Here is a 13,914-nt window from a genome sequence, read left to right as displayed (position 1 = left end):
GTAGCATCTCAATCAGTCCTGCATTTTAAAACTGTTCACCGTCTCAGCGAAGACATCCGGTAGACATTCTGAAGAGTTAGCAGTTGTGAAACTGGCACAAGTTTCCTTTTTGTATTTTCACTGGTTATGTATTATAAGAATCACTCACTACAAAAAATTTATACTTTAACAAGTGAAAATATATCGAGTATAATCAAATTTATCTAATATTTCCTATTATAAAATTACAATAAACCACATATAAGATTAGTAACCTGATTTCTAGCCAGTTTTACAAGTTTCAGTCTTAAAAGAATCTTGTTCTATTGGCAGATAATTTTCCTTTTTTTATAATTTATTTCTAAAGCAAAAATATCTGCCAGTAGATTAAGAAAAGTTAAAGCTTGATCAAGCATGTTGGTGGAATCATCATGCTCTAGGGTTGCTTTTCAGCAGGAGGAACGGGAAAGCTTGTTGCCATCACAGGCAAAATGGATGGAGCCATATATATGCAAATTGTTGTGGAGAACCTGTTCCAGGCGGCCAGACATCTGCATTTAGGGTGAAAATATATGTTCCAACAGGAAAATGAGCCAAAGCACAGGGCAAAAATTACAAAGAAATAGCTTGGGGAAAAAAAGGTGGTGTGTGTTTTTAGAACAACCAAGTCAAAGCCCAGACTTAAATCCATTTGAAAATCTGTGGCATGACCTGAAAATTGCTGTCCATTATCACTCTTCATCTAATTTGGCAGAATTGGAGAAATTTGCATTGAAGAATGGAAGAAAATGTCAAAAATCAAATTGTGCAAAGCTCATAGAGACACATCAGAGACAAATCTGTAATTGCTGCAAAAGAGCAATTTACACTGGGGGGATGAATTCTTATCAATTATGCTTAAGGTTTTTTTTTTTTTTTTTTTTTTCAATTAATTCTGAGGCCATCTATATAATTTTATTTCTGTAGAGAGTCACTTCAAAAGGAGCAGAAAAAAAATCCCATTCTGATCCCATCCATAAATTTGATGGTGCACTACAGTGAAAAAGGGGGGTGAATACTTTCTGGAGGCATGTATTTAACTTTTCAGTCCATATAATGTATTCGTATTCAGTTGCATCCCTTGTACATACTACTTGAACTACTTTGACATGTTTGTCAGATTCAGATTCAGTTAATTGTGCTCATGGAAACTTGGTAGTTAAAATAAGAAACCGCTCATTCCCACATTACTCATGTTTGAGTAACTGGCTATGTTCCATTCATATTTCAGCATAATCTATGGCTCAGATCTTCTACATTGTAGTACCTTCAATCCAAAAGCCAGCACAATAAGTGTTATGTGTTTCTCATGGCATCTCATGTATCCAGTGTGTGGGCACTGGGACACAGGAAGGCATTCATTATTTTTGGAACAGGAGCAGCCATACAAAGGCCAATTTGACCTGAGATTTGACATGCTTTAGCTGAAGCCAATCTGCCTTTAACAGCATGATATGAGTGATGTGTTGGCTGTTGCTGAGGTTGTGTTGGCTGTTTGCTGCTATGCTCCAAAATAATGAGGGAATTGTGACTTTTATGTATCATCCCTGTATGTTTTTTGTGCTGCTATTCAGGTTCAAATGAATGCTGAGCTGGCTGCTTTCAGATGCTGCTGCTCTTCGGTTAGGCCCAGCAGCAAAGGATGCATGGAAATGCAAAATTGATTTACAAATGACTGACACAAATGGTTCCCAAAGGAATCCATCATCACACCATTGTTAGTGGCTCTAAACCTTCAATACTAATTCTAGTTTACAATAAGTAGAAATCCTGTTCAAGCAATTTCCTGTTCATTAATGAAAAGCAATGATTTCATCAATTATTTCATTTTGAGTCACATATAATTTGTTTCATATCTTGGAGCTTTGGTCACAGGAGTTGTTGCGACATTGATATTACTCTGAAAAGAGGAGTGACGCAGGCTAACTATTTTCATTGACTTGAATTATACATAAGTAAAGAATAAAACAAGGCAGGACATGCAGTTATAGGAAAATAATCAACCGTGTGGTGTTATTATTTTCCGGTAAGTGAAGTGTTTTATTCCTCTTATGCCTCTTAAGCCTCAATTTACCAACAATTATTTTTTTGTTACTAATTAAACAGCATGTGTTTGTCAATTTAGAGTTAAGCTAATGTAGTGTTAGAAGCAAGTTAGATCCTGTTATCACTGTCATGTTATAACAGCTATAAATATTCATTCTCTCATGAATCTTTATTTTTTCTCTCTCTCTTAAAGTCATTAAGACAAAAAAAAGCTGCTTGTGAAACCACAAAGCCTTCAGTTCTGAAGACTTTGCCATGTTGGAAAACTTAAAGGAACAGTCTTAGAACTATCTGTTACAAAGCTCTGACACTGGAGACTCCTTCCAAAAATGTTAAAAAACATTGAACAGAAAACGTCACCATATCAAAAATTACACGTTCTTAATTACGTTCTTCGCCATATTACCGACTACGCACAGCTACACAAGTCCTTGTGTAAGTTGCTATAGAAATGATAACATATTAGAATGACACATTAATGTAAAGCTTGCAGCTGGAACCAACATCAGAGCTGTGCTGTAATAGAAAATTTATCAACACTTTCTGACTAATAAGAATTGAGAATTCAAAGGCACCATGTTATAATGTCTAAATAGGTTTTAATGTAGCTGCCAATCACATCACATGTTCAGTGATATTAACTGTTTGTGTATGTTTAGCGTGTGTATTAATTATTGATTATATTGTTTTTGGTATTTGTTGAGGTTTTGTGTATTTGCACATGCACATACGCATGCACACACACATACACACAGGGGTTGAAACATTAAAAGCTGAATAGAGAGCCATCCATTAAAGTGGACTTTAGCTGTGGATCCTAGAATTTATCTAGTATCTAGAACTTTATCTAGTACGTTACAAGGTAGAAGGTGTTTTTAGTGGGAGTGACAGGCTGAAGTGCCTTTGTGAGACGTGACTACATGACTATACGTGCATGTCTGTCTGAATGCCTGTGTGTGCATGGCTACAGTCTGCTAACGGAGTGTATGTGCATTGACATGGTTCTTGCCTAGGACTTGGAGTGTGTCTTTCTGTCAATGTTTTCCACATATTTCTCTCTACTGACTGGAACTGAGCACTTGATAGTCTGTATGACCTCACGTTAAAAGTGATTCTCTAAAGCAGAGTATCACTTTCTACATATATGTATGAGCTGTATGTGCATACGCTTGGCTTTGAGCCCTGTCCATATGCACATATCGCCGAACGTCCATTTGTATAAATTATATGTATATAATTTATCATGTTTGCGCAAGACTAGTCCATGTGTCTTTATCTGTACATACTCTAATCTATTCCAATTTCTTTCCCCCCAAAAAAAAAAAAAGAAAATCAAATAAATCTCAATCTGGTAAATTTAAATGATAATTCTCAAATTGAATTGGAGCAAAATAGACAAGAGCAGAGCTCTGAGTCTAATGGGAAATGCAGCTGGGACCTTGTTTTAATTCACAACAACCTTGTAATGATTCAGCCCATTTAAATTTTGACAAAGGCATGAGTGAACCATAAGTTCTGAAGCTTGTGAAAAAGCCACTAATTTACTACATTAAAAGCAAGAAAGAAAGAAAGAAAGAAAGAAAGTTGTAGCCTTGACATGAATTTCATTCACCAGCAGTATGTGCTGGATTGATAAGTAACTGATGAAATAAGAATAAATAGCTAAATTTGTGGGCTGGCAATTACCTAGTAAAGCAACGTAACTGTTGCTAAGATTCTATACATGATATATATAATATTTGTTAATATTTTTTACCCCAATCTGGCATAAACTGGCTTCAATCCAACTAAATTCAAAGGTTCAGCTGCCATTTTCTGCTGTATACCTTGTGCAGTAAACAAAGGCCAATTCCTAACAGAAGTCTTTTCATGTTTGGTCGACAGCTGAGGACACATGTGGTGGTACTCTGAGGGGTTCAAGTGGCATCATTTCGAGTCCCAATTTCCCGAGTGAATATTACAATAGTGCGGACTGTACGTGGACCATACTTGCTGATCCCGGAGACACCATCTCCATCATTTTTACAGACTTCCAGACGGAGGAAAAATACGATTACTTGGAAGTGGAGGGGTCCGAGCCGCCGACAATATGGTGAGTCAGATGCCGTGTCCACTTTCTGTGTGTGTGTGTGTGTGTGTGTGTGTGTCAGTGTGGCCATGCTCTCTCATGCTCAGCTACAGCTAATTGCAGATGGGGTGTTTAATGTTATAAGATGTGCAAACCTTAATCTGAGGGGCGTAAACAGAATTAAAGCATTGTAGTTTAATTTTAGAGGCAGAGCAGTTGCGGAAATTAGTTTGCATCAAAGTGTTATCGTCATAGTGTATTGTTTAAGAGGTGGGGAATTAGATGTCTATGTGTGTGCATGTGTGTGTGTGTGTATGTTTTGCCCTCTGTGTGTTTGCTTCTTTGATGTTGTACATCAGTGAGGTATTTTGGACCGTAGAAAATGGATGTAATAATTATTTCTATTTGAAGCACATAATATTTTCTAATGTCCTCATCATAACAGTATTTCATCTTTGCCGCCTATCGATTGTGCTCAGATTAGTCTATTGATTTGGCCCCTCCATGCCAATTTGCCTGTGACGATATTCAAAGCATGTATAATTACTGCATTAAGAAAAGGTCTAGATGTCTCAGTCTGCTTCTTACTCACATTCAATTTTACATTATGCACAGAGTAGAAAATCTATAGCATGGTCTCTTTGGCTTAGGCTCCTCTGCTAATGATTCGGTCTCTCCTCCTCTGCCTCCACCTTCTCGTGTGTTGATTATTGTCCCTGCCTTTCCATGTATGCTTTGCAAAGTCTTGCTCGTATTACGTAGCCATGGTCCTGTTTCTGTGATACCCTGTGTTTCCAGTTGTGATATAGTGTTTGTCTTTATGGATTTGCCTGTGTTAACTCTGTCTGCCTGTGTTTTGAGGCAATTAAACTCTTCTAATTAGACTCGTTGAAAAATGTTGAAACTAAACAGTGATGGCTCATCCATGGGGCAGGTGGGAAAGAGTCCAACCATATTCGTATATGACCTCTTTTGAATGATCAGCAGTTATAAATATGTTGATATTTGACATATTTAAGCCAATGTTCCATTGATTAGGTTGCCTTCCTAGATGTTGCACAGTTGTGGTTGCACAATTTAGTAGTCAAAAATGGGAACTACAGCAATCACTAATGGAGACCCATTGGGGCAGGAATCACTTTGCCCCATGCTCACTCTATGAAAGTTTTGTTTATGACTGGGGAAGGGGCTGCAGACAGGACAGTTAATGCTATTACAGCACTGTGACAACAGCGATTGGAAGCACACCTGCCATATGACACACACTTGAAAATAAAAAAATCTATTTGAGTACAAGTTATCAAAATGGACACTGCCATCTTTTTAGTCCATAGTTTTCTGGACTTTCCCTGATTAGAAAGGATTTGATTTGCAAGTTTAATCTACACTGTTATCTAGGTAGCTAGGTAACTTGCAAGGTTGTTAATTTGTCTTTGAGGTACAATTATCAGCAATCAGAAACCATCATAATGGCAGTGATTGATTATAATTTTTTTTAATTAGATAGAAAAAAATGTGCATTTAAAGGATCAACAAGCTAAATTTCTTTACACATAAGCCAAATTAAACAGTGGAGTGTCAGTGTCTTAGATGTTCAGTTTGATCAACTAAGGGAATTGTATTGTTTTTCTTTTTGTAAGGCTATGCTAAGACTCGTCTGCGCTGGGGCTGCTGGCTTTTACACCAGGCTACAGCTTTGTTCTCTCATTGAAAATTGGAGTATATAGTCAGTTTGTTCAAGTTCAGTCTTCTAGCTCTCATGACTATTTTGCTACAAGATATATAGATAGTTCTCATTGCACTGAGAACACTGCATCTCCAGTATACAGTTAATAAACTGAAGCTGTGTGTTTTTGTCACATTTTAGCTATGGTTTGCTGAGAAAACTAAATGTTAGAAGCACTTTTCAAAAAGGGCCATATTCAGAATCAGGAACTTAAGTCCAAAAGTGATGTCAACATTTATGTGGGGAAAGTTGTGTGTATTCAAAATCTTTGCCAGATTTTTCTTGAGTAGATATTGAGAGTAGATATTGAGTAGATAGTTGATATAGTCTGCAGGTTTGCGCGTTTTTCAATATTTTCTACACCATGGTCTTTAACACAAGCACTTGCCTTTAAGCCAGAAAAAACATGTACTGAAGGAAATAGGTTTTTTCCTTTGCTGTCAAATGTAATATAATATAAAAGCAAGATACGATTTTAAAATGAAAACTAAAAAAAAGACTAATACTATGATATATGACTGAGAAGATGGCAAGCTTTGAAATAAACGTCTAATAGGAGTCTATTAAATTGGCAGTCTATTGCTGCATAAATAGGCCTAGTTGTAATTATTATATTAATCACTGCAAATTGAGTTTAATTTAACAATATGGCTTTCACCCTCATTATTCAGCAGCTTATAAAATAGAGATAAGTAATGTCTCCAATTCAGATGCTGTCTCCTCTGATGTCCTCCATGCGTAGTTATATCTGAGGTCTGAATACTGATATGTGCAATTTTGGTATTAAATCATGACTATGCATGCTTAATTCAACTCTGAATAATGTGGTGTGGACAAAGTTCTATCCCATGCAAAACAATATGTTAAGATGCCATAAATAAAAACACAGAACCAATACCCACTTCTCCAAATATCTTTGGGTTTGAGAAGTGGGTATTGGTTTTGCGTTTTATTATATTTTTCATATATTTGGAGAAGTGGGTATTGGTTTTGGGTTTTCATTTATGGCACCTTAACATAGTGTTTACACTAATCTATTCAGGATAATTTGTATCAGAAAGCAGCAGGGTGTCGAGGAGGATTGTTTAAAATTGTCAGTGAGTTAATTTGAATATGCATGATTATGCAAATGAGACAGACCTCTTCAGTGCTGATTGCTGCATAAACGGAGAACGGCGGACATCTGAGGCTGTGGCTGTTAAAGCTCCATATGCCTAGCACAAAAGACAACAAGTTCCACTGCCACTGTTTTTGTGTTGCTTACTCATCCGAGACTAGATCCTCAGACGAAGCTCCCTGACATCACTTAATCATGTGTATCATTAGTTGTCTTGTATTAATCTGTGCATAATTAATTCTTACAGTAAAATTAGACCTGCCTGTTTTGTTGTTGTTGTGTTTTGTTTTTTGTTTTTTACCTTATAGCAGTATGAGTAAAGAAAGGCAACTGCTTATTATTAGTTGCAGCCTATTGTTGAGTATTACTGGAGGGCAAACCTGTTCCAGCTTGAGAAAATTAAGATTTTAATCTTCTTTTTGTCTTTTTGAGCAACATCTCTCCTCTCTGTATCTTTTTTCTCTCTCTCTCTCTCTCACACACACATACACACTTTCTCTGGACTGATGCCATCCCTGAGTGAATGCATCCAATTATATTATCCAGTTACAAGACAGCAAGTAGCCTTGAAAAATAAGACACTCAAGAGCTCTTGTTCAGTGGACAGATTACAGGTATAAAAGCGAATGGTCTGTTTGTCCTTAATGCCTTTTGACTAGTTGGGTTATTTACCTGAATGGCCCAAAGCTTTCTATATTTCTTAGTCTCTCCTCCCAACCAGAATTCTATCTCATTAGTGCCTCTGCATGTGGCTGAGACACCCCACTAACACCCTACTCTTCTGTTTAATGGAGAAGAGGAAGCATGTTGTGTTTACATCAGACTCGGGGCCTGATTTGAGGTGCATTAGAAATGTGAAAAAGTCTAAAAGGTGCTTTAGGGGTCTCTTGGGCTCTTATTTGGAACATGCTCTCGTATAACCATGAAAAACAGAAAGTAATCAGGAGATGACACAGAAAATGGTAATAGTAGTAGATTAAGGCATATTCACATGAAAAACAATGTAGAGAACATTATTGTTTTAGCCAGTGCTTCAAAATTCAGAATGTTTGCTTGTACTTTGCATAAATTTGTATTTTGTGCTGATTAGGTGACCCGTGGTGCATACTTTTAATGCTACATTATGCAGTTTTTTATCTAATCTGGTGCTTTTATTAGATGCGAATTGTGTATCATTGCAATTGTAAACAAGGTAGTTGGTATTTTTGAACACACTGTTAATGCCCTGATCCTCTCATCAAACTGTCACTCATGAAAGATTAGGCAGTAAGAGGTGAAAAGAGGTTTTGGCACACAATGGGAGTTTTCATCAATTGGCAAATTCCACTAACTCTGTCTTTATATAGTGTTCAGACCGCACTGAATGATCTGTTATCTAATAACAAGCCCAAATTTACTAAAGGTTTTCCTCTGTAAATGTTATAACCCCCACCAAAAAGTATGACTGTAGGGCATGCATAAAATTTGCCAAAGCCAGGTGAAGTCTAAATAATAAAAAAGTTTATCTAAGGAAAGAATTTCTTTCACATATATACTATACGTTTGGCCAAAAGTTTGTGGACGCTTGACCATCACATCCATATGTAGGTCTTCCCTGAACTGTTGCCGCAAAGATGAAAGCACACAGTTGTAGAGGATGTCTTTGCATGTACTAGCCATTCCAGTTAGACATTAGACACTAGACATTACAGTTTCCCTTCACTGGAACTAATGGGCCCAAACATGTTCCAGCATGACAGTGGCACTGTGCACAAAGCGAGCTCCAGTTAAGACATGGTTTGCCAAGGTTCGAGCGGCCTGCACAGAGCTCTGACTTAAACCCCACTGAATACCTGATCCCCAGACCTCCTCACCCAAAATCAGTGTCCGATCTCACTAATACTCTTGTGGCTTAAGGAGCACAACTCCCCACATCGGCATTCCAAAATCTAGTGGAAAGCCTTCTCAGAAGAGTGGAGGTTATTATAACAGCAAAGAGGGGACTAAATCTGGAATGGGATGTTCAGCAAACACATGAGGGTGTGATGGTCAGGAGTCCACAAACTTTTGCCCATATATAGTGTATTTATTTACACGGCATTTTAATTTCACATTCTTTTTATATTTTGAACAAGTTTTCAATGTGTTTTACTGCCTTTAATCAGCCTTATGCTTGATTGCATTGCACTTGACATGCATATCTGTGGAACGTTTAATTTTACCCCAAACTTTTAAAAAACAATTAACACATACACAAACCTTGCTTTATCCTTGTGATGTCTTCTAATCCTTGTCAAAAATTGGCTAGGCCTCACAGATCCAATCACATTGTGAGGCAAAATGAACAATTCCACAGAGAAATAAATAAATAAATAAAAATAAACATTTAATTTTCAAACCCAACAAATTCAGTCAGTCCCATTTGTGTAATCACAATGGCATGTAATGGCATGCAAATGCATTTGCTGCATATCTTACACATGTTGTTGGTTTTATTTACCTTGGAGCACAGATCTGGGGTAAAAAATATATAATTTATTATAATTTTGACTGAAACGCAACAAGAAGGTTAAAATATTATTCCTCCCTTTCTTTGCATGTGATGTCATGCATGCAGTTATTATTTATATCTCACCCACAACATGTCCACTGACTGTGCATGCTATTTATCCAATTGCATATGCAAATTAGTGCTCTTAATCAGTGATTCATGAGAAATCAGAGCCCTATTGCATTATTTTGGATAGAAATAAACCAGTAAACACATATTGCATATTGTGAAACAAATTGACCACATCTTGTAAATATGATTAATGCATTTTCTATTGTTTGTTTTCATATACAATATGGAGCATTATTTACTGGTTGGAATGGTGACATGAATTCTATATGTGATATTAGTAACAGGCGACATCTGCACAATCCTTTTAAATGTCTTCTTTAACCATTAAAAAAAATCATTTCAAACCATCACTATGGCAGCAGTCAAAGGGTAGAAAGAACAAGTAGTCTTACAAGACAGTAGCTACTGTGTCATGCAATGCCAACAAAAATACACCAAACTGGGCTGTTCTTCAACAACAAGGCCCATATTTAACCCTAACTGCTCAAGAATGAGCTTGTGAGAAGTTTCAGTAACATGTTTGCTCTCCATCCGTCTCCCCTGTCACCCTGTGTGTTGTGCTGAGATCAGTGGAGCTAAGCTACTGCTGATGCCTCCAGTGGGAAGCCACCCCCTGTCCCAATCTGTCATCCAGCTCTTGAGACGTTCCATGCTGCTAGCAGACGCTTACTACGAACAGTCCCCAATCCATCAGCCTGTCTAGCCTGTCGGCGTTTCATAGACGTCTCAGATCTGCTCAGCCCTACTGCTGTGTGAGAGGAAACGCTATGTGCTAGTCACACCCACTAAAGAAAGCAGCTTCTATAGAAGCTTGAGTGGTGTGTGAATCCCCAGTAGCTCACCATGCACAAGCACCTAGCAGTGTGTCATTTCCCTCTGGTAATATTTGGCTGAAGAGTCAAAACCGGTGTGTGTGAATCAGATCAGACATAAAACTGGACTTACTCAAGTGACTGCTTTGTAGAAATAGATATTTCATATGGCTGCCTGAAAGAGGGCCTTGAAGACTGTTGACTATGCAGGAATTGAAAAAAGAGATCTGTCATTTTTCATCAGACAGGTGCCTCGAACCAGACAATGACTGCCGATCCCAACAACTACTCATTACCTTCATTCACAATTTATCTATTGCTCTTTTTCTCTCTGATGGGGTTAGACCACTGTTGCCCTCTTCATCACTCACAGGAAATAGCTGCATTGACTGTTAATAGAGGACTCAAGGCAAGCTGACTCTAATAATCTATGACTAAAACATTGCTGTGTCATTGCTATCTCCTTCTGACCTTTTTCTTTTTCTGCTGCTCTCCTGGCCTAATGCCTAACTTTAAATGTTTGTACTTCAGATTCACTTTTGTAGGGTGAACTTTTTTTTGTTTGTCTTCAGAAGTGTAATGCATTATTTAGACATAGGTAAAGCTTTTCTGTAAAAAAAAAAAAGACTTTATATTACTTTAATACAGTTGTTATGGAATATGTGTGAACATGAAATATTTTGTGGCCGTAAAAGAACTGAGGATACACTAAGAGACACTGAGATTGAACATCTTCACAGCAGAAAAAAATTTCACCATATGTGGTGCTGGAAGTCAGAGGGGAAGATAATTAGTTGTGGCCTTTGAATCTCTTGAATTTAAGGTAGGTGGGTGTTTTATTAAGTCTTTTACCATCCACCCTCACTAACTGCCAATGGGGTTAGAGCGTTACAGCCAGTCATTAACTGGCAGCTTTAATTATATTTAATTATATGAATTATCTTCCAACCAACATTTCTATCACATTTTGCTACATGGAAGAAATGAGGTAGTGTAGTGGGAAGGCCATAGTATTATTATTATTATTATTATTATTATTATTATTGTTGTTGTTGTTGTTGTTGTTGTTTTATTTTGGCTGCACAGAAAAAGATTTTGTGAACCTTCCTAAATTGTGATTTTTTTGTGGTTTTTCAACTATACGTAATTGCAACAATACTTAACGGCTTCTTCAAAGAGTGTGGTAAAAATAAACAAAAAAAATGTTTTTTGCGAATTCGCACTTTTTTTCACACCAAGTTACCTGACAGATTTAAATAACTGACTGTCACTGACATAGTACTTAGTACACTACTGTGCAATTTCTGATTTTCCTCACAGCCCTGCATTGAGCTCGTTAGTCAAAAAACTGACTCAAAAATAACAAATTAAAAGTGACTAGATATTCATGACATTCCTGCTGCAAAGTTACAAATAAGTCTTTTAATTTGTTTCCCCCAAAAGATTCATTTGTTCGCCAGATTAATTTGGAACAGCAAGAGGTTACAAAAGCTGATTTAAAAGATGTTGTCTGCTCTCTCTTCATTAAGCACACTCTTGGCTTGATTTTTTTATGTAAGCTAACTGACATTCAAGTCTTACAGTTACATCAGCTACTGTTGATAAACTGTAGTAAATACTCAATGTTGTGAAACTTCCCACAGGTGAGCATATTGGTCTTTTTCTTATTCATATTTTTTGTTAGTTAGGCCAGACATATTGTATTTTGGAACTTCCTGTAACTTATGTGACCTAGCTAAGTAAGAAATAAAACATGACGAGACATGCTGTTATAGGAAAATAGTCAAAGACAAAGTGCATTACAAGAAATTTTTAATGCTAACAATTAATTAAAGAATGATAACTTATGCAATTTCCCCACTGCGGGACAAATAAAGGAATATCTTACTTACTCTTACTCAACTGTTTATTAGATATACACAGGCATGAGTTTCAGAGTAAAATCAGTTGAGACAATTATAAGATCTACGACCTCAAACAGGGCGAAAGCACTATTTAAATGAATGAAATATGTGCTAATATTTTGTGACCACTGATCATTGCCATGCTGGCCCTTACTGTACTCTTGGAGTTTGGGCTCACTGCCCATGCAGTGAAGTATCCAATAACCAAAGCTCCTCATAAAAACTTCAGCAACTGAAAGCCTTTCATGTAAAATCAAAGCAGCACCTTATTTGTTGTTTCCTTGCCAAGATATCACAGTTTTTTGCCAGGACATGCACGTGTACTGTTGGGAATTAAATGTTAATTTGAAGTATCAGCATCATTCACAGCAGAGCTGCCTCTTGGATGTCTTCATGAATGTGTATTATAGGAGATTAGCACAGCACGCTCCATGGTTCTTTAATCTTCGTATCAGGCTGATATAAAGAAGATGATTAGCATTTTCATCCATCATAGATATCCGATAGAAGAGACCCCTTCTGATTGAAAACCAATGGCGAGTTGCATAATGTGCAATTTTCTGTATTTTTCTTTGCAGAGGCTTAGACAACAGAAGTGTGAAATGAATTGAACATCTAGTTAGACTGATGTTATGCGTTCCACGTACCAATCAATTTTGCTTGCCCGCTCATCAGTGTGCACTGCTGGGAAATCTACTGCACCAGGATGGAAGCAGCATCCTGAGCAGTTAGCACCTCTGCTATGACCTTGGGCTTGAGGAGTTACACCACACATACACGGGCACATCCATGTATAGCACACACTCTCCTGATGTATAAATATAAAGTCAGCTCCAGAATTATTCCTGAAAATAAACAAAAAAATGAAAATGTAAAATGAGTAATGTTTTGGCTTTAATGTGTAGGGATATAAGTCTTGTGTGGTGCATTTGAAGGTGGCATTTAATAACCTTAAAAACTTGACAATCTCAAGAAGCAGTTATACAGAGCAGTTTGAAACTGTGATCTTTGGAATATCGTTTGCTTCCCTTCCCATCTTCCTCATTGTTCTAGCCACTTGAAACTAAAGTGCTTGACTAGCGCAGGTCAACAGCCTTCTGATTTATGTATGTTGAAAATTCTTCATGGTGATAGATGACAAGGGGATGTTACATGTGTGTAGCCTCATGTTGATAACCCAGAAAACAGTACATGGTCAATAGCAACAAAAGGCATCCTAGGTACTGAGAGAAATTTAAAAATAATTGGGTAGCGCTACTGACTCACAGCTCCAAAGTCCCCAGTTCGATCCTGAGCTCGCCTTACTGTCTGTGTGGACTTTTTAGAAGAAAGTTAAGTTGTTTCTCATAGAGTGGAAGAACTCTACTGTATGTATGATGTCTACTTTATACAATCATTTTTGGGTTGTTAAGATTCTAGAGTTGACTTTATTTATAAACTAATATAATAAACTCACTTGTACTTTACGTATCCTCATCTACCAATTCCAATTATCAGAAACAGGCTTAATATTCTACATATGTTAATTTATGGTGACTCAGTGAGGTGTGTATGTGCTTTTAGAGAAAAGAGCTGAGGTTATAATCCATTACACTTTGGCCTCTCCTAAAGTGCTTTTGGC

General features: G+C 37.1%; 1 protein-coding gene across 3 annotated transcripts in view; it reads left to right on the top strand.

Annotated features, from left to right (window-relative positions):
- csmd3b (CUB and Sushi multiple domains 3b) overlaps nt 1-13,914 on the top strand; it is a 407,371-nt gene that overhangs the window by 146,508 nt on the left and 246,949 nt on the right. For 2 of the 3 annotated variants that reach the window (XM_053228561.1, XM_026929912.3), the window contains exon 5: nt 3,949-4,156. In XM_053228561.1, coding sequence (XP_053084536.1) covers nt 3,949-4,156 — 208 coding nt within the window. The remainder of the gene's footprint in view (nt 1-3,948; nt 4,157-13,914) is intronic. The other variant, XM_053228560.1, reaches the window with a different exon arrangement.

Source organism: Pangasianodon hypophthalmus, chromosome 23 (assembly GCF_027358585.1).
Source record: "Pangasianodon hypophthalmus isolate fPanHyp1 chromosome 23, fPanHyp1.pri, whole genome shotgun sequence".
NCBI lineage: Eukaryota > Metazoa > Chordata > Actinopteri > Siluriformes > Pangasiidae > Pangasianodon > Pangasianodon hypophthalmus.
The sequence above is the reverse complement of the archived record's forward strand: the minus strand, read 5'-3'. Positions and strand labels throughout refer to the sequence as shown.